The following is a 27834-nucleotide window of genomic DNA, read 5'->3' on the forward strand; positions in this document are numbered from 1 at the left end:
TTGCCATAAAGGCTACCTTGAGGCTTGTACTTAGCCTCACAGGAGGAGGTAACCATTGTAGGCTGTTTCTTGCTTAGCCATGAAATGCATGAACGGCTTAGAAAGAAACAGTGTCCACTAGTAGACTGCCTAGTGTGTGCATCACCAACCCAAGTTGAATCACTGTAAGCCTGTAATTGCAAGTCTCCCCCCTCGGGAAATAATTATACATGTGATTGAGTACCTTGCAAATATTTGAAGATCCGCTTAATAGCTTGCCAATGTATAGTCCATGGGCTATGCATATACTTGCTCACTTGAGATATTGCATACTGAATGTCAAGGCATGCGTTGCAAAGATAAATAAGACAGCCAACATATTTACTGTAAATTGCGACAGCAGACATCTCTTCACCATCATGCATAGACAACTTTAAGCCTGGCTCAATAGGAGTGCACATAGGTTTGCAATCTTGCATATTAAACCTATGTAACAATTTATCCACATACTATGATTGTGACATGATGATATGGAGAAAACTGCTAGGGTTTGCACTGAGGACACAGAGAGTGTGAAACCAGTCTTCCTTGGAATGGGTGGTGATAACCTGATTTAAGAGTTAATTACAGCAATAAATAAATGCACATAAAATGAAATACACAATTTACCATAACATTCTTGGACAGTAGACACCCTGTTGGCCCCAAAATTGGCGCCCCTTGCGGTATTTTTTTAACTTTCATTCAATTGGAAGGAGTACAGCTCGAGATTCTTCAATCTCCTCCTACTAATCAATTGCTCTTGCTGTCATAAATGACCAGCAAGCCTTTTGGGTCATTTGCCCCTTAATTCACCCAGGACTTCTTCTCCAATTTGACCCTTGGCTGGCCAAATGCTGCCCCAAATCAATTCAGGATGGGCTGGCTCCTGAAATCCCTTGATAATCTTCAATTATCAGCTGCTGATTTTAGTCCTTTGAGCCTTCAATCTCTGGCATGGATCCCAAGGTGGCTGCTAAACCCTAATTTTTGCTGTAAATTAGGGTTTACTGCAGAAATTATAGATCAGCCCACCAAAAATGGCTGATATCTCCTCCGAATGGCTAAGAATTGCTGAGAATGGCTGAGCATAGGCTGAAGGAGATGAGAGAATGCTGTAGAGAGAGAAAATTCTGAGATTTGTCGTGAAGAACTGATCAAAATCAGTTTTTGCTGTGCTGCTGAATCAGCCCCAAACGGATGCACCAACAACAATAGGAGCATCAGAGATTGTGATCTTTAGGAGAAAGTGCATTAGCAGCAATTGCCAGCTTCCCAAGGTCAAGAATATGCAATCTCCATCACCAAAATGGTCTTCAATGGCTGGCTGGGAAATGGCCCCAAAAGCTGGCAGTAACAGACCAACACCTCTTCCCAATAGCTCCAAAATGAAAAAACGAGATTTCCCTCTCCCTTCAGCCCTATTTAGCCTTTTCTCCACTTGCATGGGAAAGTTTTGCCAAGTGACAGCTTTCTTAATCCATTTTCAGCAATTTTCAGCCATTTAATTTATTTTCAGAATTAATTAATTGTGAAAATTAATTCAGCCCTTGATCCATGCCCAGAAAATTGATCTTGCCCATCCAAAAATTAATTGGCTAGGCCATTTGCAACCCAAAGTGGTCCCATGCATTAATTGACCCTTGGACAAGCATTAATCCATTAATTAATGCCTAGTCCCTAGTGTCACCACTGACACTTAATGGCCAATTAATGGTCCTAGGGGCAAACTGACACCAAAATTCATCTAGAGTCTAACAAGTTTAACTTGTTACAACTTTTGCCTTTGACACCCATCTTTTTCACTGGGTCCTTTGGCCTTCAACTGTGAAAAGGTAGCTTGCACCTCACATATGCATCTTTAATTGCACATTTGATTAATTCTTTAATCAAATGTCAATTAAGCATAAGCAAAGCATCAAATTTTCAAGTCCTCGTAATAGAGTATACGACCACGACAGAAACACAGAGAGATAGATACAGACATAGATACAGAGAGGGCAAAACTCAAACCCTAAACGCAAAACTCAAAAACTCAAACACAGAAACTCAAGTACAAACAGAAGAAGGGAGAGAGAGAACACAACTCTAAAGTGAATGAATGCTGTAAATGAATGTAAGAGTGTACAGTGTGCTCAAGGGCAGAGCAATGTCGGAGTGTGATGTCCACCGGAGATGGATCCCAAGTCTGTGACCAATGGTCAGAGTGTAGGAGTGCTGAATAGTGAATGACAGTAGGTTGGTCACCAAAATGGAGAAGTCTGGAGGTTGGAAACTAGTAAATGCAGCAGTGTACCGCCGATCAGAGGCTGGAAATTGTGCACAGTCTGATGTAAGCAGTAGGCTGAACAATGTTTGATGTGGCTGGCGATGACTGGATGATAAGATCACAACAGATAATGATGTCTCCAGTAGCTGACGTCAGTATGGATGAAGGCGCCAGCAGTAGGAGCAAACATGGATGGAGTGGTAGCAGTCTCAAGGGCTGGACAGCCACGTGGGAGGAGGCCGATGGTTGAAATTTGCACGTGGAGTGAGAAACCTACACAGACGAAATCGGGTTGAATGGGGGCAGCCTGTCTATTTATAGATGTGGAAGGGCGCCCCAAAAATTAGGGTTTCCTCTAAACTCTCTCGAACCGCCTCCGTTTTAGGGTTTCCAATGAACTCTCTCGAACCGCTCCTCGTTTTTAGGGTTTTACTCTAAAAGAGCATTTTTAGTGTATTTTGGGGCTGTTTAAGAGCTAATAAGTAAGTAATGCATGTTTTAGCTCAACAGATGATACCATGTTGATTTTGGGGGAGTTGAATTCCCAAATAATAGTGTAGATAGCCCATATCTAACATAGCAAATGCATGTTTTAATTCAGTCTTGTGCTTTTGAAGGTCTAGTGAGTAGCACGTCATCTACATAAAGAATGATAATTAGCAAGTCGCCCCCTTCATTCTTAAAATCCACAAGATCCCATGGAGAGTTAGTGGCAATAGAGTCTAACTCATCCTGCATGGCCTACATTCAATGTACATCTTACTGAGCTTCGTCCAAGGAAGTAGGAGCATCATCATCCTGTGAAGAAAACTGTTAGAGTTTATACTGAGGAAACACATAGTGTGCGACTAGATAGAAACACAAAGAGAGAGACACAGACACAAACATAGAAAGCAAAACTCAAACCCTAAATACAAAACTCAAAACTCAAACTCAGAAACTCAAATACAAACAGAAGAAGAGAGAAAATAGCGCAACTCTAAAGTGAATGATTATTGTAAATGAATGTAAGAGTGTACAGATACTCAAAGGGCAAAGCAAAGTGTCGGAGAGTGACGTCCACATTGGAGACGGATCTCAAGTTTGTGACCATGAGTCAGAGTGTAGGATGGAGAGGATGCAGCAAATACAAGTGTTAGGAGGACTTGGAGCACCAATAAATGCAAGTTGGGTAGGTGTAAAAGAGGACTGGTAGCTATCGCTTGTTGAGGAGGAGCTGTCCTGATGGAGGAAGCTGTTGCTTGGAGAGAAGACACCAAATGCAAGCTGTAGATGTAGTCGCCAGCTGCCACCAGGTGATGAAGAGGTCCAAACGCAGCAGTAGGAGGTCGCTTGATGAGGGAGATGGGTTGCCAGCTGTTGTCTACACACCGAAGGTGCAAAAGCAACAGAGGGAAGGTGTGGCAGTAGTCATTGGGATTGGACAACCATGTGTGTGGACTGATGATTGAATTCTGCACTCAAGGGTGAGAAACCTACACAAACCGGCTTAGGTTGAATGGGGCCAGCTTGTCTATTTATAGATGTTGAAGGGTGCCCCAAAGAATTAGGGTTTTTGGGAGACCACTAAAACTCTCTTGGATCGGTGTGTTTTGGGGTTGTTTAAGAATGCTAATTGGCTGAAAAGCGTGTTTTTGCTCAACCCCCCCTCTCAAGCCCAAAATTGAGCCGAAAGGTTAGGCATACCACTTTGATTTTTACTGACCCTAAGGCATTCCACCCGAAAGCAGCTAGGTCATTGGACAAAGGGTGCATGTCGGCTGCCTAGTAGCCTATCAAGACAACAGAGGCGATGGTCATCTTACCAAGGGAGTCCAAGTAGTCACCCTAGAGAGGACACAACATTGGACAAAGGGTCCACATTGACTGCCTAGTGGCCTACCAAGCCTTGCAAAGGTGGATGGAACCACATTGAACTTTTGTTGGTTTTTTAAAAAATAAAGTGAGAGTTAAATTTTATGGGATGCGGTTGATTGCTGATTGAGTAACAGCAATCTAGAAGACGGGAGTAGGGAGGGTACACCCAACACATTAGAAAACAATACAAGCTTATCCATCCACTCGAGAATATTGATGACGAGGAAAAAAAAGGCGATGAGGTATCCATGTGATGGGAGTATGGTGGTGTGGTGACAACAATTGCTAGTGAAAACAAGTTAGGATCCGTTCAAGTGGTACGCTGCACAATGAGATATAAAGTATGCTACATGCTGAAGAATGCTCATGTAGCAGCAGGTGCCACTTGGACAGTGTCCCTCGTGGGAAAATTGTTCATTTGCCCAAGTGCCCTTGTACAAAGATGATGAAATCATGCAATGCAAAGGGGGAAGTTACAACGGGGGGGAGAAGCTGATGTCGAAGACAAAGTGTTGAAGCTTGTAGAATACCAAGAAGGGTAGGAATCCCCTCTCAATTGGGATGTAGATGCCGAAGGAGGAAGAGGAGCCTGATAAATGGAAGAAGAAGATGATGAAAGGGATAAAGCACCTTGCTGGAAGAGCAAGGTAGAAGTCACCACCATGATAGCATCAAGAGAGATGTTGCACGATCCGTCTTGGGAGGGGAAGCCTCCATGCACAATTCGACTTGGGAGGGAAAGCCTCCATGTTGAAAGAAGAGCAAACACTCTTAGGATGATGAAACCATAAAAGGAACGGCATGCATCCCCACGTCTCCAGCCTAGGAAGGACCAAAGTAAACCTGCAAGTTAGCCCAATTGAAATACAAAACCTTGCAAAAGAGATAAGAATTTGCAAGCACAGAGATCAGTAGTGAGATGCTCCAAAGCAAAACATAACAGAAAGAAAAAGCTAACTGAAAGTACCATGCTATGAATGTGTATGCGTGTGAGTAAATGTAGTAGAAGACATAAGAATGGAAAAACTAAGGACAATGAATCCTATGGGCCCGACTCTAAGAGGACCAAAAAAATGGATGCTAGATCGATTGAGGGTATCCCAAGGGACCTAGAGACCTGCTAGTCTAAGAGTGTGGTCACCATCGCGTATGCCCAATAGCAGATCTCCGCCAATGAAATGCCTGATGAGGGGGAGAGGGAGGTGAGATGGATGCATGAAGTGCAATGGGATCGGAACCTGCAAACCAATCAAACAATCTCTCAGGGGTAGTGAAAGAGACTGTCTTTTGAGGTTGTCCGTATGCCACATATCTAGCAGCGATGACTGGTATTGAGGGAGTAGATGAAGCAAAAGCAGGAGGTGTAGCCCCACTAGACTGTGCAGTTGCAGTGGTCTGCTGAGGCTTTTTAGCTTGGAGACCTTGGGCCTTGGAGTGACACTCCTCGTCCACATGGCTAGATCTGTGGCAGTGTGTGCAAAATCGATTTTTCTTAGGGAGTTGTTGCTAAATAGGTCTTGATTCTTTGGTTCTGTCTGAGGAAGAGGTGTCACCCTTAGATTGGCTTGTCTTTGCATCTTGCGAGTTTTTGCCATTGTTGGTTTTCCCTCCTGAAGAAGAGGCAACTAATCCCCTCTGCTCTGAATAAGGCTGTGATGAAGATTTCTTGTGAACTTGATCGTGCAGCCTCGTGTAACACAAGAATTGACACTCAAACTGATAGAAGGTTGGCAGTCTAGGCAGTGAGATGATGTGTTGGATGAAATTGAAGTATTTTTTGGGCAACTTATTCAAGAGGAATGTAACATGATCATCGTTTTACTTTGGAGAACCAGTAGTGGCGAACTCAGCGAGTAACTGCCTATATTCAGCCAACTTGACTTTCAAATCATCCCCTTTCTTAATAGAGAACTCTTGAAGCTCAAAGTCCAGATTTATGTGCGGTTGAGAAGGTGACTTCAACGCTTTGAGGTGAGTAGGAAGTGTTGTAATTGAGAGTGAAACTCAGAAAGCAATCCTTGCATTAGCTCAACATTGATTGTGGCATTGCAGGCTCTCCATTGATGGATGTAGTTAGGGGGGGCTAGTTGAGGGTCTGACATAGGCTCTAGACCAACGACGAGTCCCAAAGACCGTGAGACTCAAGCACTTGTTGCATGAAATTTGACCAAGTGGTAAAATTCAACCCATTAAAACGAGTCTTATCCGTGTAGGCATTTTTGGCCGTTGTAACATGAGTGGTAGTGCTAGGTGATGGATAACGGGGGAAAGTGTAATGTGGGTAGGATGGGGGAGTGAAGTACACTTGGGAATGGACCCTAGAGTGCCCACCACACATATGGTGAGTATGCAGCGTGGATCCATAGGTAGGGATGGGCTGACTAGGCATGGGGATGGTAGCCCAATGAGTAACCTAAGGAGATGGGGGGGAACATGTGGAGCGGAAGATGGGAATCCCTACGTAGGTGTAACCCAGGGAGAGTGTAAAGATGCACCATAAGCTGAGGATGGAAACCCCTGCATTTGAGTGGTCATGTGAGATGGAAATCTAGGGGTAGTGAGGGGGATGCCCATCATAGTTGTCCTAGGTGCTATGGGTGTGCTCATTTGCGGAAACGTGAGAGGCACTGTGTTAAGGGGTGACATTTCCCCCAACGAAGTATCAAGGTGCGAAGAGGTAGAAAATGGGGTAGAGAATGAGAAAGTGCTAGGAGCGGAGATGGAAGATTCAACGCCTAGTGTGTGTGATGTGGATGTGGAGTGTAATCCAAGGTTTTGGAAAGACCATGAGAGGTTATCAAGGTGTGGTGTAGAAGAGGGTGGGATGGTAGGGAATTGAGAAGTGTGTGTTACATGCTCAAATGAAATAGAAGCTGTAGATGTACCTGGATTACATCTACTTCAAGAGCCCCCTCTGTTGAAGTTCACATATGCAAAGCCATCCGGATCCTGTACCTCAAAAGATGAAACATGTGAGGGTTTTGATTCATGCAACTCAAAAGAATTGTACAAACTTGGCTCTGGATTTGGTTGAGATGATGAAGATGGATCGCCAGGCGTTCAAAATGCCGTATATCCTCCACGATTGGAGAGGTGACCAGTCTCACCGACCGGTCCGAATGTGGTAGTAAAACTGGTAGGAGGGGTGTAAACATCATCATACTTGTTGTTACAGTACTCCTCAAAGTCCTCTATCATGTGGGTGAAATATAGAATAGGAGTAGAAAAAGAAGGTGACGGTGAAGGTGGAGTGTCATCCTCCTCACTGAGTCCACAACGCCGTCTCAAGGCCTCCAGTGATGGAGCAGCTTGATAGAACATCATAGGAATTGGAGAAGGTGTCTATGACATTGTGATTTGGTTACGAGTCGTATTGTGTGCCTTGCACAAAACCAAGCTCTCCACAATATCTGTAGGATATTCTTTACAAGAGCATCGGCTTAGATACCATGTGAAGAAAAGTGTTAGGGTTTGTACTGAGGAGACATAGTGTACAACGACGACAGAAACACCAAGAGACAGACATAGACATAGAAAGTAAAACTCAAACCCTAAACACTAAACTCAAAACTCAAACTCAGAAACTCAAATACAAACAGAAGAAGGGAGAGAAAAACATAACTTTGAAGTGAATGAATATTGTAAATGAAGGTAAGAGTGTATAGATACTCAAGGGCGGAGCAAAGTGTCTGCGAGTGACGTCCATTGGAGACGGATCCCAAGTTTGTGACCACCAGTTGAAGTGTAGAATGGAGAGGATGTAACAAACGCAGGTGTCAGGACCTGGAGCACCAACAAACGCAAGTTGGACAGGTGTGGAAGAGGGCTGGCAGCTGTTGCCTGATGGAGGAAGTTGTCGCTTGGAGAGAAGACACCAAATGCAAGCTATAAATGCAGCGCTAGTTGCTGCTAGGTGATGAAGAGGTCCAAATGCAGTAGTAGAAGGTGGCTTGATGAGGGAGATGGGTTGCCAGCTGTCGCCTACACACTGGAGGTGCAAACGTAGTAGATAGAAGGTGTGGCAACAGTCGCTCGTTGGGACTAGATAGCCATATGTGTGTGGACTGATGGCTGAAATCTGAATTCAAGGGTGAGAAACTTGCACAGGCAGGGTTAGGCTGAATGGGGGCAACTTGTCTATTTATAGATGTCGAAGGGTGCCCCAAAGAATTAGGGTTTTTGGGGGACCACTGAAACTCTCTTGGATCGCTTTCCTTTTTAGGTTTTTTCATTAATTAAGTGTGTTTTGGGACTGTTTTAGAATGCTAATCAGCTAAAAAGCATGTTTTAGCTCAACACATCCAGCAGTGAGCTCATAAATACATGCTCATCACAATCATCTGCTTTTGTAAAATCAGCCAAATGGGCTCCTCCATCATGTGCTGCATGTCTAGCAGCCCTTCTAGTGTGTTGAGCTAAAGGAGCATCCATTTTACTAGGCTGGAGAGTTTGTAATAGCCATCAGCCATCTCGAGACTATTTTCGCTGCATTTATAGTAGCTCTTTCATGTTGTACTGCATCTTCCACTGCATGTGTAGATCGCCCTCAAAGCATTCACCACTCCATCAAACTCCGGGGGGAGCTTGTAGAGTACTATTCCAATGAGATGTGCCTCTAGAAGGGCAGATTGCATGTGTCGAAGCTGGTCATGTACCCGTGTAACACGGAGCAAAAAGGGCTGAATGGTGTCCCTTGGCTCAAACTTCATTTGCTGAAGTTGTCCATAAAGGGTCACTATACGCATGGTGGAAGGTGCCTCGTACAACATTTGAAGCTTTGACCATACTTCTTTAGAAATACTCCAAAGCAATGCGGAGTAGGTATGCACATCATTTGAATCCCATGTAAGTAGAGCTTCCTCAAGGTTGGCCTCATCAAAATTGTTGGGAAGAGGAAAAGGACGTTGTGGTTGAGGAATAGCTCCAGTAACAATGTACCAAATCTGCTTCCGCACAAACTTATCACAACACTCCATGTAAAATAGTCAGGCCCATGTAATCTTATCATCTGTAGAAGTGCACGAAGGGCTGAACGGTGTCCTTTGGCTCAAACTTCATTTGTTGAAGCTGTCCATAAAGGGTCACTATATGCGTGGTGGAAGGCGGCTTGTACATTTGAAGCTTCAACCATACTTCTTTAGAAATACTCTGAAGCAATGCAGAATAGGGATGCGCATCATTCAAATCCCATGTAAGTAGAGCATCCTCAAGGTTGGCCTAATCAAAATTGTGGGGAAGAGGAAAAGGACGTTGTGGCTGAGGAATAGCTTGATTAACAATGTACCAAATTTGCTTCGGTGAAAACCAAGCTTTTATCACGGCACTTCATGTAAGATAGTCAAGTCCATGTAATCTTATCATGTGTAGAAGTGCACGGAGGAGCCATCTGGAGAGGATAAGAAGAGAAGATAGAAGGTATATAGAGAAAGAAGACATGCGAACCAATAGTAAAAACTTCACAAAATGAGAGTTCACATGTAGTGTAACAAAAAATCGGATCAGAAATGAAGGTAGATTGTTGCAAAATGAAGAAAACTCAGTCAAAGACTGCCAAAAACAGCAAAAACTGCTTGTGAAAACAGTCGCCCAGCCATGCTTAGGGGCAGAAAATCAAAACCGCAAGCTGGTTGAGAATATGATGCAGCAAACTGACGATTGCAGGCTGTAATACTGGCACAAGCTGAAAGCGCAGGGTGCAGGCTGAAAACGCAGGCAGCAGTGGACCTATTACAAGCTGAAAATGATTAGCAAATAGGTCACCTGATCAGCAAAAGGGAAGAAGGACCTGTAATCAGTAGAGAGATCACAGTAGAAACCTAGATCGTGCAATTTGATACCTTGTCAGAAGTGGTGTAGCAATGGAAGCATAGACAAGTGCTGAAATAAATTGCTGAACACGAGACAGGAGAGAGAAAATAGAACATTGCAAAGGAAGAGAACTCAGAGATGTGCTCGGGAAATGGAATCCATATACCAAACATGAGACAGTCGCATACAATGGTGAGTCACTAGTTGCATGTGCATTGGCACTACTAGATCCTCTCTCCAGCACAGGAAGTCCACCTGTTGAATAATGATGATGATAACTGAGGAGGAGGAGGAGGAGCCCAATAAATAGGCCCAAAATAGGCCATAACCAGCAGCTGGTCAGCCATCATTAAATGCTGGCCGATCGGCATAAAATGCCAAGCCAATAAAATGCCTAAAATACATACAAAGTTATCTCAACCCATTAGGCATGCATAGACTCACAAATGAGCTGACAATCCTACTAACAAATACAACAATTTGGAGTGTCTATAGCTGATGGTGATGTGAAGAAGACCTCCATAATGAAATCCATTGTTGCTTGTAAGGTGTCACGATCAACTAGACAGCACCACAAATTGAGATATCCACTAGGTAGGGGTGTGGACACTGTATAGCAGTGGTAGAGGGCTAAGGCTAAAAGTGTGATGGAGTGAATGAGTGGAGGATGAAAAGAGAATGAGGTGGAGTGAAGTTGGATGAATGCCCATGCTTTATTTATAGGTACATGAGTGACTAAACTGTTTGGAGTGGCACCTAGACACTAATTAATGATACAAATAAAGCCTTTTTTGGGGCTTAAATCGAAGCCAAAATAGGAATTGATGGAATACAATGAACTTAATGACTCTGGAATCTCAACACCTCCTCTCAGGCCGAAAAAGGTGGCCTAGGAGGAGTGACAAGAGACATTCTCCACTTGTACTCCAAGTATTCCGCTTGGAAGAACACCTGGAAGGAAAAACTATAGACAGGGTGTGCGGATGGTACCCAAATCTTGACCTTGTGAGAGAGATCACCAACTTTGTGTCTCCATGGTGGTAAGAATGCAAAGGCATAGCCACCAAGTCATGGCTAAAACATCCAAGGCCTTGACCTAGGTAGAACCTATAGATCCTAGGTATCAATAGGTGAGATGGTAGCTTGATGTCGACCACCCCATCCAAGGGAAGATAAAGAATGCAAAGGCCTTCCACCAAGGTGTGTGAATGACTGCATGATGAGTAGTGCCCCCCTCTGAAATTGGAGGAAGTAGACCCCCTCTAAAGACAGAGAAATAGGAAACTAGTTCTAAGTGGTTCCATTTGCCTTTGTAGGTCTTGGTAGGCCATTGGACAGCTGGCGAGCATCCCTTCTCTGATGCCTTGGCTTCTCTGGGGTGATCTTTTGGGCTCCCTTGTTAAGATAATCATTGCCTTTGCAATCTTGATTGGTTATTGGGCAATGATGAGCACCCTTTGCGTGATGCCTGGTTGCTTTGGGGTGGGATTCCTTGGGGTAAAAATGGGCTCGAGCTATCTTGACAATCACTCCCGGATCTAGTGTTTTGCTTGAGAAGGGGGTGTCGAGCTTACAAATTTAAAAATCCATGAGTGTTTGCGTCCCATAAGCCAAGCCCTGATTTGGGAGGATCCACACTTCTATAAATAGACAAGTTGCCCACTACTCAGCCTTAATCTTGTTTTACAGATTGTTGGTGCACTTTCTCTATTGTCCACACCTTGTTTTTGAAGGACATCTCGGCATGAGTTGCTGTTTACAGCCAGGCTCTTGCTTCTAGCCCACCATTAGTCATCTGGCATCAGCCATCAGCCCTCCAAGCCTGCATTTTCAGCTGGTGACTGCTCCTCAGCCATTAGGTGGTAGTTGCCTTCATTTGCAGCATGAGAGTGATTTGCTGCCTGCATTTTTGCTGCTGTACATTGTTTCAGCCTGCATTTGCAGCCTTTTGTCTATCACTAGCCTATTTGGACATCCTCAATTGCTGGATTTTCAGATTACAGCAGCTGCCTTGTTCATTTTGTTAGTCATCAGTTTGCTGTTGACTGTTTGAGGTTCTCTTGTCGTGTTCAGCCGGATCCAGACTCTCTAGACTTTTGCAGCTGCTGATCACTCGCAGAGGATGTTTGTTGCGTTTTGGGATCCATCAGAGTATGCCACACTCTCTAACTCATACTCACTGCCCCAGTTGTGGAGACACGGGAGTTTGGGGGCGAGTGTTCACTTTGCATAGTGTGTTTGCTACATTTAGCATTTTATCTATTCATTATTCATTCATTCATCTACAGTTCTTTTATTAGTCTTTGTGCTTTGTTGTGTGATTGTGTTTGTTTTTTTGAAGATGAGAATTTTTTGCAAAATGCCATCTTTATATCAATATTAAATGTTTCTTCGTTAGGATCTTTTTCAGCCATCCATCTTGCAATTTGAAGTTCAAAATTGAGAGGCAAATTTAGAGTCTTTTGAGTGCTAAGTATGTAAGTGGTTAAGTTTGGGATTGATTCTCTACCTGAATTTTGTTTTCTTTGATTTTGGATTCAGCTTGGGTATATAACGCTGAACTTAACATATTTTGAAAGTTCTCGTTATGGTCTTTTTGAAATAAATTTCCTTTCGTTTTTGGGACATATATTAAAAGTTGTAATCATAATGGTTTAAATATCATTTTCTTTTTGCTTTATCCAAATCTGTTTTACCACATCACAACATCTTTGGGAAGAGACATGCATATAAGTCCTCCCAAGTCTTCGATGCCATATTGCAAACATGAAGGAAATTCACATATGTATGCCGTACCTTTAGTAGTTAGTAAGACCCTTTCAAATGCACTATGGGATTAGACACCACCTATTGGAGGTCTTAATACGTTTGTGAATTTCCTTTATGACCATAATGTGGATGTATTTGGAATGGCTTATTCCCAACTGTATTTAGGAATTTCCTTTATGACTGTAGCGTGCAAGTATTTGGTATGATTTATTCCTTTACGACCATAGTATGCATGTGCTTGGAATGGCTTATTCCTATATGTATTTTAGTTTGAAAGACATAAGCCATTTGTCTTGCTTCTGCATTTAGGTTTTCTTGTAATGACCAAGCAAAGCCCTAACCTGACCGAGATTTGTGACTAAAGTAGTTATCTCTGGCTTTAGTTATTGCAAAGTGTCCACCTACTTTTTTCTCCCTGATATGTGACAATGTTAGTCTTTGCAGGTCTAAACAATTGAAGTAGGGGAGTGCTTTTTCAAACATTTTGAGAGGCTAAATAAAGGGATACATAAGTTCACCAAGAGACAGGGATGTCTTACCATCATCCTCATCCTCATCCTCATCCTCATCCCGGATGGCCTGTTGGGTGGAATGATACTTATACACAGGTTCCTTTCCTTCCTCTTTTTTTCTCTTGATGTCTATTATGAAAAGTATTGTTTATTGTGTAAAATTAGTTTTTTTTTTTTTGGGGTTTGGGGGGGGGCGGGGGATCAAATCGAGGTAACATATATGTAAAGAATCATAGGTCTTTTTGATTAAGGGTCTATATTTTGCCTCTATATTCAAAGTATATTGTGTGAAGATATGCTAGGCTTTGCACAAGAGAACACTTAGAGGGTATTTGTACAACTATAGCATTGTGAACTTGGACAAGATCACAAGTGGAAAGAATAAGAAAGCAATGAATGAATGAATGACTGAAAGATGGAGAGGTGGTAGCTTAATGAATTGGTCACAAGGCATGAAAGATGGTGTGCACATTGAGCCCCTTTATTAGAATGTGTTGGAGTGAGAAATGTCTCAAATGTCATACAAAACAGCAAAAATGCCTTTTTGGGGGCATTTAATGAGCCAAAAAATGCTAGAAAAATATGATAATTTAATTTGGGTAGTTCAACACCCCTTCTCAAACCATGGATGTGGCGGCTGAAGGTAGAGGAGGAGTATCTTGTGGTGGCAAGAACTTGAGGAATGATGAATCCTAGAGTAGCTTGATGAATAGTTGCTGGAAATGCCGTTTTGAGGGTCCAAATAAGAAGTGTCAGACGAACGGAAATGTTTCGGTCCTGAAAAAGCTGTTTGGGACAGGCAAGGTATATTCCAGTTTCGGGCCTCTTTTTCACTTCCCAGGTTGCACGCGCAGTTTCCATGTTCTCCTCAGCTCTTCACCCTCTTCTACCTGCTGCTTACTCTCTTTAGCTATTGTTTGCTTCTCTCGTTGTCTATGGCCCCTAAACCCTAAATCTTTCATCCCTCAATTCCCTTATCTTTTTCCTTGTGTTCACACTATTTGCAGCTGTTTTCCCTCAGGTTTGCACTGCTTTTCACTGCTTCTAGCAAGTTTCCAGCAAGCTATTCTCTCTCCTCTTTGTATCCTTCATTATCCACAATTGTTAGAGCAGGTTCCCCCCTATTTTGCTGCTGGTTCTCTCTATTTCCAGCAAGCTACAGCCATGGTGAAGCACACTCTCTTTTTAAAGTCTATATTACATAGTATAAGTCTATGACTCTTGACATCATCATTCATGGCATACTGCAGTCTTTTATATTGTCATCTGAATCCTGACCTTGAAACTTTTTGAAGCTCATGTATTGTGATTTTACAATCTTTGGTATTATCATATTCTAATGTTTACATATATATTGTATATTGTTGAGGAATTTAAGTATTTTCATGCAAAGGTTCACATTACAAAAACGTCCTAATATTAAAATATTCCTAGAAATACATAAACGGCATTTCCCCATTCTGCCATCTCGGCCTTGGGCCAATTGTCGAAACTCTCTTTCATGACTCCAAAACACATTTTCCATTTTCTTGTTTCTGAAGCTCCATGCAACTATGGCTTGATGTAGAGGGTAGACTTGATACTGTAAGTAGATTAGTCAGCCCATGAAAGAGTCTATGGATATGTATTTGTGGGTTGGGCACAACAGATTATTTTGGGCTTTTTTTTGGTGCTTATTATTTTGGTTTTCTCTTTTATTGCTTGGCCCATTGCATTTCTAGGCCATTATAATGCTGGCTAACTTGATGCATTATTGGCATTATTTTATGCTTATATATTTGCGGGCTCCATTCTTCTTAGTCATTTTTTACTTGTAGACTTTTAGTGCGGATTCTGTTGGAGAGAGGGAGCTGGTGCCATTGCCTACACAAATAGTGATTCATTGTTTTATGTGACCGTCTTGTCGGTATATGGATTCCATCTGCTGAGCATATCTTTGAGTTCTCCTTTTGCAGTGTTATTTTGTTCTCTCTTTTCTCTTGTGTTGTACAATTTATTACAACAGTCTTCTACGCTTCCATCATTGCAAACATCCGCTTTTGACAAGGTATCAAACGTCTGTGTTTATGTAACCAACCTTTTGTTACAAATATAGATTGACTCAACAATTCAAATTAATTTGATGCTCATATACCTTGAAAGATGGATTCTATATTATTTGAGTATTTTAAAAAATCGACTAATGGTTTATCTTTTCATACAAGGATGGCCAATGGCAAGAATGCTCTATAAGTATATTTGGGTTGTCATTGACGAGATACCTAACATGAATGAAAAAGTTTAGTCTAGTAGTTAGATTGACTAGATAGAAAGCCTAGAAGGCTAAGACTTTTTGACTTGGGCAGTCACATTAAGTAGCCACTGGCATAATGAGTAGTTTTGGAGAGTGAAGCCAAATGCTTATAATCAAAGCAAATCATGAAATGGTGAATCTATATAATTTAGCTTCCCTCAATTTAAATTTTGTGACTTCTAAAATTTAGGAGGCTATATTATTGGAAGATATTTAAATGAAAATTTTGTTCGCATCAAAGGCTCTGGAATTTCCTAAGGAACATTTTTTTTTTACAATGGTGAATATCTTAAAATTTTAATTGTTTGAGAGATTTTTGAAAAGTAGAAGTGTAGAAGCTTCTTTCTCTAGAAAAGTGACATGTTGCAGCTAGAATAGGACATGCATCATTTTGAAGTAATAAGTGTCCCTACACTTGTCGTTTTGCTCAACACTTCTTATTTTTAGCAAATTTTGTGATTAATAGTCTCTACTTTCCACTTTTAAGTGTCCGGGCCCCACATCTATATATTGGAGATCTCTTTCTTAATTTCCAAGAAGCTCTAATGTTGAAATTTCAGCCATATGCCTATCTAACACTCATTTAAGAAGCTCTTTCTACTTAGCTTGATCAAATCTAAGCACTACAGGAGAAAATGAGCTTGTTGCTTGGAGTATACAGAAACTAGGATTTCAGAACTCTTATTTTCAGAATTGCAGCAAGTTAGCCCATTGTATATGGTTTAGGCACTTGGTACTCGTAGTTGGTTTCAATAAAATCCTATAAAGGAAGAGGGGTCAGTTCCTTCTCAACTTGGTGTCGACTCTCTTTTCTCTCTCTCTCTCTTCCTCTCTGTGTGTCTTCTAATTTTCATAGTGATAATTGATTAAGTTAGTTAAGTTCAAAGTATTGCCATTTTTACGTTTTTCACCATGCTTACATTTTCCTTCCTCTTGAAATCCGTTTTGTTCTCAAGACATTGCTTGAAGTACTTCTGGTCCTATAGCTTATTCATAAGTTACAAGTATTTTTAGATAGTCTTTAAATACTCTTTTAAAATGCATTTAGAATCTAAATGAGAGGAAATTTTAAATTTCAAAAGGGACTTTTTAAAAATGTTCCTTTCTTGCTTCCTAATCATATGGAAAACTATTTGCTCTTGTTGAAGTATCTCCTTTTGTTCATCTACTTTAGGTGGATTCGCTATTATAGGTTCCGATGGTAAAGGCCCTTGATAAGGCTTTAGAATATATGAAAAGTATTGTGAATCCTCCAATGTTCTAGAAGTTGTAACCTATAACAAATATAATTAATCTTTTCAATGACTTGAAATAGTCTATAATTTTTTGTTACAAGCTTAGTCAAATTTCAGCCATACCCAATTTTCTTCTTATAAAACCAAGTGCCTTCAATGCTTATCTATTACTTTCTTTTGTTTATCTTGAGATCTTTGGATAGCTCGTTTGACTTAGGTAAAAGTTGTATTCATATCACACATGAACTCGTTGGCATGAAATTTCTCCTTCTCTATTTTGAGAATAGGTAATAAGAGTGGTTTTTCATATATGGTCTTAAAGGATGCTTTACATGTATAAGTATGAATTGTGTTGTTATAGGCATATTCTACCAAAGGCAAATAATTTTTCCATTGTTGGTTGTCTTCATGATAATAGCACTTTAGCATATCCAATATGGTGAGATTGACTGTCTCACTTTGACAATTTGTTTGAGGATAATAAGAAGAAGAAAAAGTAAGCTTTGTACCCAAGTTTTCAAAGAGAGCTCGCTAAAAGAGACTAGTGATTTATAGATCTTTATTACCCATGATGGATTGTGGTAACCCATGACACTTCAAGATTTGTTGAAGAAATATTCTAGCCATATGTATAAGACTTGATAGTTTTCTTGAGTGGAATGAAATGAGCTTGCTTGCTGAACCTGTCAATAATAATCCATATGCTAGCATTGTTGTTTGCTGATTTCTACAAGGCAAAAATAAAATCCGTAGGGATGTTTTTCCAAGGTCAGCTTGGAATTGGTTATGGTTGCAAAAGCCTTGCAAGATTTTGGTGATCAAACTTTATTTGTTGGCACACAAGAATTCTTTAACAAATTGTTCAATGTCTCGTCGAAGATTTAGCCAAAAGAAATACATTTCAGATGCCTTGGTTGTGGCAAAAATATCACAATGAGCCATATAAGTATAAAGAATTACCCTAACGTAGAGATATAAATGAAAGTGTACGACAAAGCATAAACTTAAAAGAACATAGTTAGGATTAGGGTAACTCAGACAATAAACACAATGGAAATTTGAATGAATGACTAAATATTGAATTTACAATGTTCATGTAGCGAATAAACCATATAGGAATGGAAACTATACGCCGAAATCTCGTGTCTTGAGGATCGAGGGAGAGGTATTGAGCAAGAGAGTGTATTATATGCTTAACAGATTCCAAAACACTGTCTCTAAATGTCAGACACCAGGAAACACAACAGTGTATGTTGGATCTAATGGTCGATAGGTAGTGAGGAGCGAAAATATTTGCAATTGAAGCCTCTTGAAGCAAGGCTACAGTAAAAGAGCACTAGGGTATGATAAATATAGAAATTAGTGGAGTAAAACACATTTTCAAGGAGGTTGCTTGCAGTTGACGATGGAGCCAGAGTAGCAAATGTAGGATATGAAGTTGCCAAGCTAAAGATGCAGCCTTTCGAGAGGTGGGTGACAGCTTTTAGGAGTGAATATTGTGAAGATGAGGCTGGAAACATGCGCCTGATGGATGTGGATAGTAACAGGCCGCTCCGATTGAGATATCCTCTGTGAGTAGGGTGTGGGCAACAAAGCTAGAGGGCCTGAAACCTGCAAAAACGAGATTGGGTTGAATGGAGGGCAGCATGTCTATATATGGAAAGTTTCGTGACCTTGTATTGTGCACAATTTTAGGATTTTTATTAATTAAGCATTTTTAGCGTTGTTTAAGCGGGTAATTCAGAATGTAATGTTTATGCTAGCTCAACACCTCCTCTTAGGCCCAAATATGAGCAAGAAAGGAAGAACAATCCAAAGTTTTGAGTGTTTTTACTTTGAGGCATTCTACCCCAAAGCAATTAGGGTATTGGACAAAGGGTGCATTGTGGTTGCATACGAAGACTATAGATGTGATCGTTATTTTACCAAGGGAGTCCAAGTGGTCAATGCAGAGAGGCTAGGGCATTGGACAAAGGATGTACGTTGACTGCCTAGGCCTACCAAGGCGTGCAAAGGCGGATGGAACCACGTTGAACTTTTTTTGGGGTTTTTTTTAATTTTATTGGTTTGATAATGTGTGTTTCATAAAGTAGAGGTGGTAGTTGATCAAGGAACAACAGATGGGAGACTAGTAGCCAGACTCTTAAGGCTTTCATAAAATAAACAAGCTATCCCTACTACTATTGGATGTCAATGATGAAGGAAGAGATTAGTGGTGTGTGAAACAAATATAGTGGATATGTGAAAAGTTAAAAAAGATGTGTGGAAAACAAGATAGCAAAGCTAAGTAAGCAAGGGAGACTCCCGTGGAGATTGCTATGTGTAATGCCTTGAATATCGTGGATCCAAAGCCGACCACTCAAAAAGACGGAACAGGGATAAATGCGCATAGATGCATGTTTACAGAATAGAATGCCAATGCATTGGAGTTATGCAAGAGGCAATGTAGGTGTGATCATGCTTATGCAAAATGCTATGCAACGGTACCTCTTGGACAATACTCTTGTAGGGCAATTGTTCACTTGCCCAAGCGCACTTTTATAATCATGTCATCTTGATGATGCAGATGAAGATATAAAGTACAATATACAATAATGTCTAAAAAAAAAATTGTAAACATCTTGTCACCACCAAGAGAAAAAAGCTACCATCTCTTAAACTGGAAGGAAAAGCTGTACAGAATGACCCTCTCCCCATAAATGTGAAGTAGGGGAGAGTGTACCCAAGCTTATCCTAGGTAGAATATATTGCTACACCGGTCGATTGACGGTTGTGATCAATATGTTTGCAAGTTGTCGGATAAAGACACAAACTCTAGATGGATGGTGGTTAGCTCAACCCGTTCTTTGGCGAAGTGGAAGTGGACCCTCATATGCCCCGTTTGTGGTGTAATGATCGGATCGCCTGCAAGGGCAAGGGCACTTTGGTTATCGCAGTAGACAATAGTGGGAGAGTTGCATAGAAAATGAAGTGATGCCAGTGGACTCCCTAAGTAGATAGCCTCCGTGGTGCCATAAAGAAGAGCCGATACTTAGCCTTGGTTGTGGAAGTAACTACTGTGCCTTGTTTACGGTTGGCCCAAGAAATGGGTGCCGTGCCCAAGGTAAAGAGGTAGCCGCCATGGGAATGCGAGCCTTTAGATGTCAAGATCTCTTGCCCAATTAGAGTTAGTGTATCCTTGCAAAGATAAACCAGAACCATAAGTTAGGCCATAAGAATAGGTATACCACAAATATCTCAAAACACGAAGACATGCAATCCAATGTGACATCCTAGGTGTTGTGAAATATTGACTCAACAAACTAATTGAGTAAGCTAAATTTGGCCTAGTATGAATTGACCAACAAAGCTTTCTTGTCACAGATCTATAGGTGTGCTCATTGAAGGGCTATGACATAAAAATACTACCCTTCAATCGAACTATCTCCATCCCTAAAAAATAAGACATCAAACCAAGGTGTGTAATCTCAAAAACAAAGTTGGGCCTTCATTTTTGCTATGGCAGCAGAATTTGAGTGAGTGATAAGTAAATGATCTACATACAATAGGATATAGCTAATCCCCTCTGAAGCAGTACAAACATATAAATTCGGATCATAAGGATAGAATGATATTCGTGAGTTTGAAGGAACTCATCCATCCTCTAGAACCAAGACCACGATGCTTGTTTAAGCTCATAAAGTGTTTTCACATAGGCTTGTTAGAAGTGGAGTAGGAATGGAAGCATGAATATATGCTGTAATAAATTGCTGAAACACAAGGCAAAAGAGAAAGGGAAAGAAAGAACGTTGAAGAACACAATACATATGAGAACTCAGATGTATGCTCCAGAAATGGAATCCATATATCCAACACGAGATAGTCGCATACAACAGTGAGTCATTGGCTGCATGGGCATCGGCACTGACTCCTCTCCACAACAAAAGATCGACAAAATGATGAGTGACTAACCGATTGAGGAGGAAGAGCCTGAGTAAATAGGATAAAAATATATCCTCAATATGATCAGGTTGGCTAGCATTTAATGTTGGTCGGCCAGCAATAAATGCTAAATATGACCAAAATGAAGACCATGAAAAATGTCTAAAATATCCTAAATAATTTGCCCAGTTTTTGCATGCATAGACTCACATATGAGTATATTTGCTACATTCTCTCTCAGATCATGGGTGTGTGATCTGATACAATACAATAGTACAATGAGAATGAATCATAAACCATACAACATAGAACCACCAAGTAGAACCATGGATACCCAAGGAATGTGTAATCAAGCCACCACCAAGGTGCCTCGGAGAGAACGTGATGTCGATGTTGAATGCCAACTCTTAAAAATAGAGAAGATCATAACATATCTCTGTGTTTGTTCCAATGTCTCTCAGTAGCATACATGGCCATCCTGTCAAAAATATGTCTAGAACATATGTGACCAGGGATTCTCTGCCTTTGGCTAGACCGCCAAAGTGTTCCCTCATGTGAGCTCAAGACTAGAAGCCAAGCCTGCTCTCTGTCAAATAAACAGCCCATCATGAATTTGGATGTCAATCCTACCTCCAGGATTTGAGCTTGCTAGACTTCAATCGATGCATCAGGGAAGTTCCTCTTCGGATCCTTTGCATTTGTATAGATGTATAGATGAGGTGTGGCTGCCCCATCTCACCACCCTCTCTCACACTTCTCCTCTAGCACTGGAGGGTCGTGAGGGATGCTGTCAACACCACTACTAGAAAGCAACTAAGGAAGGGGTCATCAATCCCTTTTTGCGATTTGAAGAAGTTGATCCTTTTCACGCCTTGGACATCTCCTTGGTCGGAGGACCGGAGTCTGAGTTTGAGGTAGATGATGACTCGTCAGAGTAGTCCACATCCAGCTTTGTCTTCTTCTCCTTCTTCTTGTTGGAAGCTGCTAACTCTTTGTAGTCCTTCCGTAAATGATCTTTTGTTCCATGGTGGTAACACCGGGTCTTCAACTTCTTCTTTGAACCCCTCTCTGAAGCTACAAGAGCCTCATTGGAACCTGATGAAAGCCACCCTTGTAACCGCAATGATATCTCATGCTCAAGTAGCATCGAGGGATGGTGTAAAACTAATAGGAGTCGATGATGTTTGTGCCCTCAAAGCATTTGCCACTTCATCGAACACCGGAGGGAGTTGGGAGAGGATGAGTCCAATAAGATGAGCATTTGGAAGGGCAGATTGCATTTTTGCTGAAGTTGGGCTTGGATTTGGGTCACACGAAGTAGAAAAGACTGGATAGTATCTTTGGTCTCGAACGTAATTTGTTGAAGCTGTCCATAAAGGGTAACTGCCCTCATGGTGGAAGGGGCCACGTACATCAATTGCAACTTCGTCCATACTTCAGAAGATGTCACGTAGGAGGTAACCACGGGTAGGACTTCTTTGGAAATACACCAAAGCAAGGCCGAGTAAGCACGGGCATCGTCCGAATCCCATGTAAGCACCGCTTCCTCATGGTTGTCTTCATCAAAATTAGCTGGAATAGGAGAAGGCCGCTGAGGACGTTCAATAGCTCTGCAAACCATGTACCATAATTGCTTCTGTATAAACCAAGCCTTCATCACAACACTCCATGTAAGATAATCAGGTCCATGTAACTTATCATCAATGGATGTGCATGGAGGAGCCATCTATAGAGGATCTAGAAGAGAAGTAGAGAAACGAAGGTATTTGGAGAGGGAACATTGCCAAAACACAAGCACAAACTATAGAAAATGAGAGTTTACATGCAATATTCACCAAAATTTGACCAAAATAAGAAGAAATCTGCTACGAAAAGTCAAAAAATCAGCTAGAAATTGTCTAAAACAGCAAAAAATAATGTAGTCGATCAGCTAGGAGGAGATGCAGAGATACCAAATTGCAGGTTAGAACTGACACGCAGGTAGTATGAATGCTGATGTCAGCAAAAACACAAGAAAAACAGGTCACCTGGTTGGAGCAGCAGTCGCTTGATCAATATTGGTCAAAACAGTCCTGAAACAACAAAGAAAATAGAGTAGAAGCATAGAACCTGAAAGCTGGTACCATGTCAGAAATGGAGTAGCAATGGAAGCGTGCTATAATAAATTGTTGAACACAAGACAAAAGAGAAAGGGAAAGAACGAATAGTGAAGAACACAATACAGATGAGAACTTAGATGTATGCTCGGAAAATGGAATCCATATATCCAACACGAGACAATCGCATATAATAGTGAGTCATTGGTTGCATGGGCACCGACACAGGGTCCTCTCCCCAACAGAAGTTCCACAAGTATAATGATGAGTGGCTGACTGACTGAGGAGGAAGAGCTTGAATAAATAGGACAAAAATATGTTCTCAATATGATCAAGTTGGCCAATATTTAATGTTGGTGAGTCAGCAATAAATGCTAAATATGACCAAAATGAAGACCATTAAAAATGTCTAAAATATCCTAAATAATGTACCCAGCCTTTGCATACATAGACTCACACATGAGTTGACATATCTGCCAACAAGGCTTCCTCCTCGAGATAACTGTTCAAGAAGATGCTTTGGATGTCCATTTGATAGATAGGCCCATTGTAGTGAGCGGCGAGCATAACCAATAGATGAAATGATTTCAACCGTGTAGTCGGAGCAAAGGTTTCTTCATAGTTAATACCTTACTTCTGTCGAAACCCTTGCACCACAAGGGCCTTGTCTAAAGTCCCATTAGCCTTTAGCTTAGTTCTAAAAATCCACTTCTCCCCAAGGACTTTTCTTTTCCATGGCCTCTCGCCATTGGTGATGCTAAAGAGCATGTTGGCAACTTTCTGGCTTAGAATTGCTCTATGTAATCAGCTGTAAAGTGCAACTCAAATGATGCTTGAGGTGCAAGCCGGACTGATCTTCTAGGGCTCTCTCGAGTGGAATCTGGTGGAAGGATCCCCAAATTCCACCTAGTTTGCTGGTGTCAAAAAATGACCGACAAATAGAGAGAAAGTAGGGTTTGCAAGGATAAACACAGAGTATGTATGGCAAACACAGAGAAGAGAAGAGAAACTCAAATGAACAAGCTAATGATGGAGTGAAATAATGAAGTGAATCTGATATAAGGGGTTGTGTAGATGACGCCAGGTGAGTGGAGGCTAATGTCCAAGTGGAAGAAGTTGTTAGCCAAGTTGGGGATGTTGACGTCAGACTGAGATGAGTTGTCGCCAGGGCGAAGAAGTTGATGGTAGCAGGATGGGCTTCAAATGCAAACGTGATGCTGAAGGTGACATGCACATGAAGAAGGTGATGAAAGGAGAGAGGAGAGATGAAAGTCTCAAAAGAAGTGAGATAGCGTGGTGAGTATAGGTGAAGAATAAATGGGAGGTGCCGAATATATAGACATGAACAGTCTTGCGTCTCGTCTGTTGGATTCTCTTGAATGGTGCTCTAGCACTCTTGAAAGACCCTAGAAAGCCTTTTTGGGGTTGAAAACTAAAATAAAAAGAGGGAATAAAGAAGGGAAACTGTATGCAATGATATGGTTTCTCAATACCTCTCAAGCCCAAAAAGGAGCATTAAAGAGGAGTGAGGTGAAGAGAAGAGGATCCACCTTGTAATTCTAAGAAAGCCACCTAAAAGAAGACTTGTGAAGATAGTTAAGAGATCAAATGATCAATAGAACCTGAAACACAACCTTGGGTGAGAAGCCACTAGCTTCGTGACCCATATTGGAAGGAATATAAAGGCCTAGTCACAAAGTCGTTGCTGAAAATCCAAGGGCCTCGATAGAAGATAGGTCCTCTAGATGGTGGGTTTCAATGGAGGTAAAATTGCTTGAAAGAGAGCCAAACCTCGAAAGTAAGAGATGGTGGGTGAAGAACTTCGAGACTAGTAGGATTCCCCTTTGAAATAAGAGTAGGAGTCCCCTTTGAAGCTCAAGAAAAAAGAGATGCCCCCTTTAAGGGGGAAGGAAGATGATGCCTCTCTGTATCCACCTCGATGAGAGAGAAGGACTTCAACTCATGGATCACGGACTTCGAGGTATCTGATGACAAAGGAAGTACAACCCGTGTTGTGCTGCTACGCGGACACAGTGTGGAAAACCCTAGAGTGCATCATCATGTGGCTTTTTTATTGATCTAGAGAGTCAATGCTATATTAGTAATTAGTGCTAGTGTCCATAGTAGGATGTTTCCAAAATATAGTATTTTTAGATAATTTTAGCCTATTTTTGATATTTTGGATATTATTTCTTGTAAATATCCTAAAAAGATGTATGAAACTTTAAGAATAGGGTGACATGCAAAAAAATAAGTGGTTTTTAACCCAATTTTGGGAGATCTCATGCAAAGAGAGGAGTTTCAAATTTTCGCTCGTGCGATTGCAGTTTTCAGGCAGCAAATAGCACTCCGAACAAGGAGAAGGAGCGATCTGTGAGAATTCTGAGCAGGTGTCCTACCTTGGGGTTTTACTCTCCCTTTGGAGCCAACGGAACCATCAGATTTGCCGTCTGAGCTGTAGAGAAGAAGCTAGTGTTTGGTGCATGTTTTTGGTCTACCAGGGAGCTTCAGGAGATCTAATACTTGGAGATTGCTTCTGAGTAGTCCCAGACAAGGATTTTATTTATCTTCTTCTCAAGTTCTATCAATACATAGTGCTTTGAATCATTGAGCTTTGTCTTTATCTTGTGTACCTCTTGTCTATTCTTTTTATTCTCTTCTATCTCATATTCTCTACTTCCTTCTCTCTTTGATCCCCGGTGGATACGATCTTTTGGCTAAAACCCCTCCGACACCAGTCGTGTTGAAGAAGGTATCTCAAGCTCGAAAGGAAGATATGCAAGAGAGCGCCTAGAAGTGTATTATTGAACTTGAGTAGAAGAGGATGTGATAGAAGGAGGTTCAGGGTGAGCCAAGGGTGGAAAATAGTTGTGGGCTCTCAAGGGAGTGGACCTAGGAGGAGATGTGGGCCGTGGTATCCATTGGACGTAAAAATGGATGGGAGAAACCTCAGCGCAGTGTGGTGGTCTCCTTAGCATCTCATGAGATGGTAGAGCCTTGATCTGCTCGCGAGGACTTAGTGCGTGTGTCGGATGCGTCTTATTGCCTTGATCATAGTAAGCTTAGAGCCAAGACAAAATGAATTTGTGGCGCAGAAAGGAGAGGTAGCACAAGGAGTGCCTAGTGGAAGATGCATATACTTTGGTGGGGTAGCAAGCAAAGGTCAATCTCGATAATCTTTGGGGGTGTGATGGTTCTTGTTGCAATAGGAGCACCTAGGAGATGGGCAATCTGTCTCCGTGGAGACGTCATGGCATCGGGGTGGCAATCTATAAAAGGAGGGGATGGGAGGGAGAAGAAGGATATCTTTGAGTGACGCAACTAAAGTAGAGTGATAATCAGATGTTGATGTTGAATCTGCAACCTGCCTTTGTCTTCATTGATGCAAAGAATCTTCGCGGATCACTTTTCGCTCTGGTACTATGTCAAGAAATGACTGAGTAACCAAAGAGATAGTAGGGTTTACAGAGAGAAACACAGAGTGTGTATGGCAAATAAAAAGAAGAGAAGAGAAACTCAAATTAACAAGATGATGATGGAGTGAAATAATGATGTGAATTTGATATAAGGTTGCTATAGCACGAAGGCCGCACTAGAGTAGGGAGACTGTCGAAGAAGGCTCTAAGTTTGCAAACGTAGGGATGATGATCTGTCTCTTGGAGCAGGGAGATTGCTATCAAAGAGGAGCCTTTGAATTTGCAACGCACGGATGATGAGTGGTGATGGACCCAAGTTGTCAAACATAGGGGTCCAATGGCCTTTGATATTGATGCCAACAGGAGGTGGAGGTCGCTAGATACTGCAGGAGCCACGCAAGATTTAGGCATTGGGGTTGATGTAGGCTAATGAGGGTGACCTCCTAGACAGCCAAACACAAATGCTAGATGATGCTTGAAGTAGATGCATTGTCGCCTGATGAAGGAAGGGGCATAAACTAACAAATGCAAGGTCCACCAACCTTTGGAGATGATGATGTCCATAGAGGATGTGACCCTAGGTGATCAAGACTGTCCATAGGTTGCAAATGCAAATCAAGGGACTGTGTAGATGACGCCAAGTGAGTGGAGGCTAATGTCAAAGTGGAAGAAGCTGTTGCTAAGCTGGGGATGTTGATGCCAGGCGGAGATGAGTTGTTGCCAAGGTGGAGAAGTTGACAATAGCAAAATGGGCTTCCAAACGCAAACTTGATGTTGAAGGTGACAGGCACATGAAGAAGATGATGGAAGGAGAAACAAGAGATGAAAGTCTTAGAAGAAGTGAGATAGTTTGGTGAGTATAGGTGAATAATGAATGGGAGATGCCGAATATATAGACATGAACAATCTTGAGTTTGGTTTGCTGAAGTCTCTCGAATGGCGCTCTGGGACTCTTGAAAGACCCTAGAAAGCCTTTATGGGGTTGAAAATGGAAACAAAAAAGTGGGAATAAGAAGGGAAGCTGTATTCAATGATGTGGTTTCTCAACACCTCCTCTCAGGCCCAAAAAGGAGTATTAAAGAGGAATGAGGTGAAGACAAGAGGATCCACCTTGTAATATGAGAAAGCCACTTGAAAGGAGACCTGTGAAGATAGTCAAGAGACCGAATGAGCAGTAGAACTTGAAACACAACCTTGGGTGAGAAGCCACTAGCTTCATAACACCATGTTGGAAGGAATACTAAGGCCTAGTCACAAAGTCGCTGTTGAAAATCCAAGGGCCTGGATCAAAGAAAAATCCTCTACATGGTGGGATTCAATGGAGGTAAAATTGCTCGAAAGAGAGCCAAACCTCTGAAGTAGAAGATGATGGGTGAAGAACTTCGAGACTAAAGGGTCCCCCTTTGAAATTGGCGGAGGAGGAGTCCCCTTTGAAGTTGAAGAAAAAAGAGATGCCCCCTTTCAAGGGTAAAGGAAGATAATGCCCCTTTGTATCCCTTCGGGGAGAGACAAGGACTTAAACTCATGGATCACGGACTTCAAGGCGTCTGATGACAAAGGAAGTACGGCTCAGTGGTAGAGAGTGCTACTATTTTTTGCAATCTAGAGTACCAAGAAATCGCCCCACCCGTCAAGGTAAA

At 41.6% G+C, this 27834-nt stretch overlaps 1 protein-coding gene across 3 annotated transcripts in view; it reads left to right on the top strand.

The window, feature by feature from the left end:
* Positions 1-27834, top strand: part of LOC148014485 (uncharacterized) — a 107937-nt gene that overhangs the window by 17263 nt on the left and 62840 nt on the right. For 2 of the 3 annotated variants that reach the window (XM_087666452.1, XM_087666453.1), the window contains exon 2: positions 13166-13329. In XM_087666452.1, coding sequence (XP_087522578.1) covers positions 13252-13329 — 78 coding nt within the window. In that variant the 5' untranslated portion in view covers positions 13166-13251. Of the gene's footprint in view, positions 1-13156; positions 13330-27834 lie in introns of all 3 variants that reach the window. The other variant, XM_087666454.1, reaches the window with a different exon arrangement.

Source organism: Lygodium microphyllum, chromosome 25 (assembly GCF_053477565.2).
Source record: "Lygodium microphyllum isolate KBCC chromosome 25, Lygodium_microphyllum_v1.1.10, whole genome shotgun sequence".
Classification (NCBI taxonomy): domain Eukaryota; kingdom Viridiplantae; phylum Streptophyta; class Polypodiopsida; order Schizaeales; family Lygodiaceae; genus Lygodium; species Lygodium microphyllum.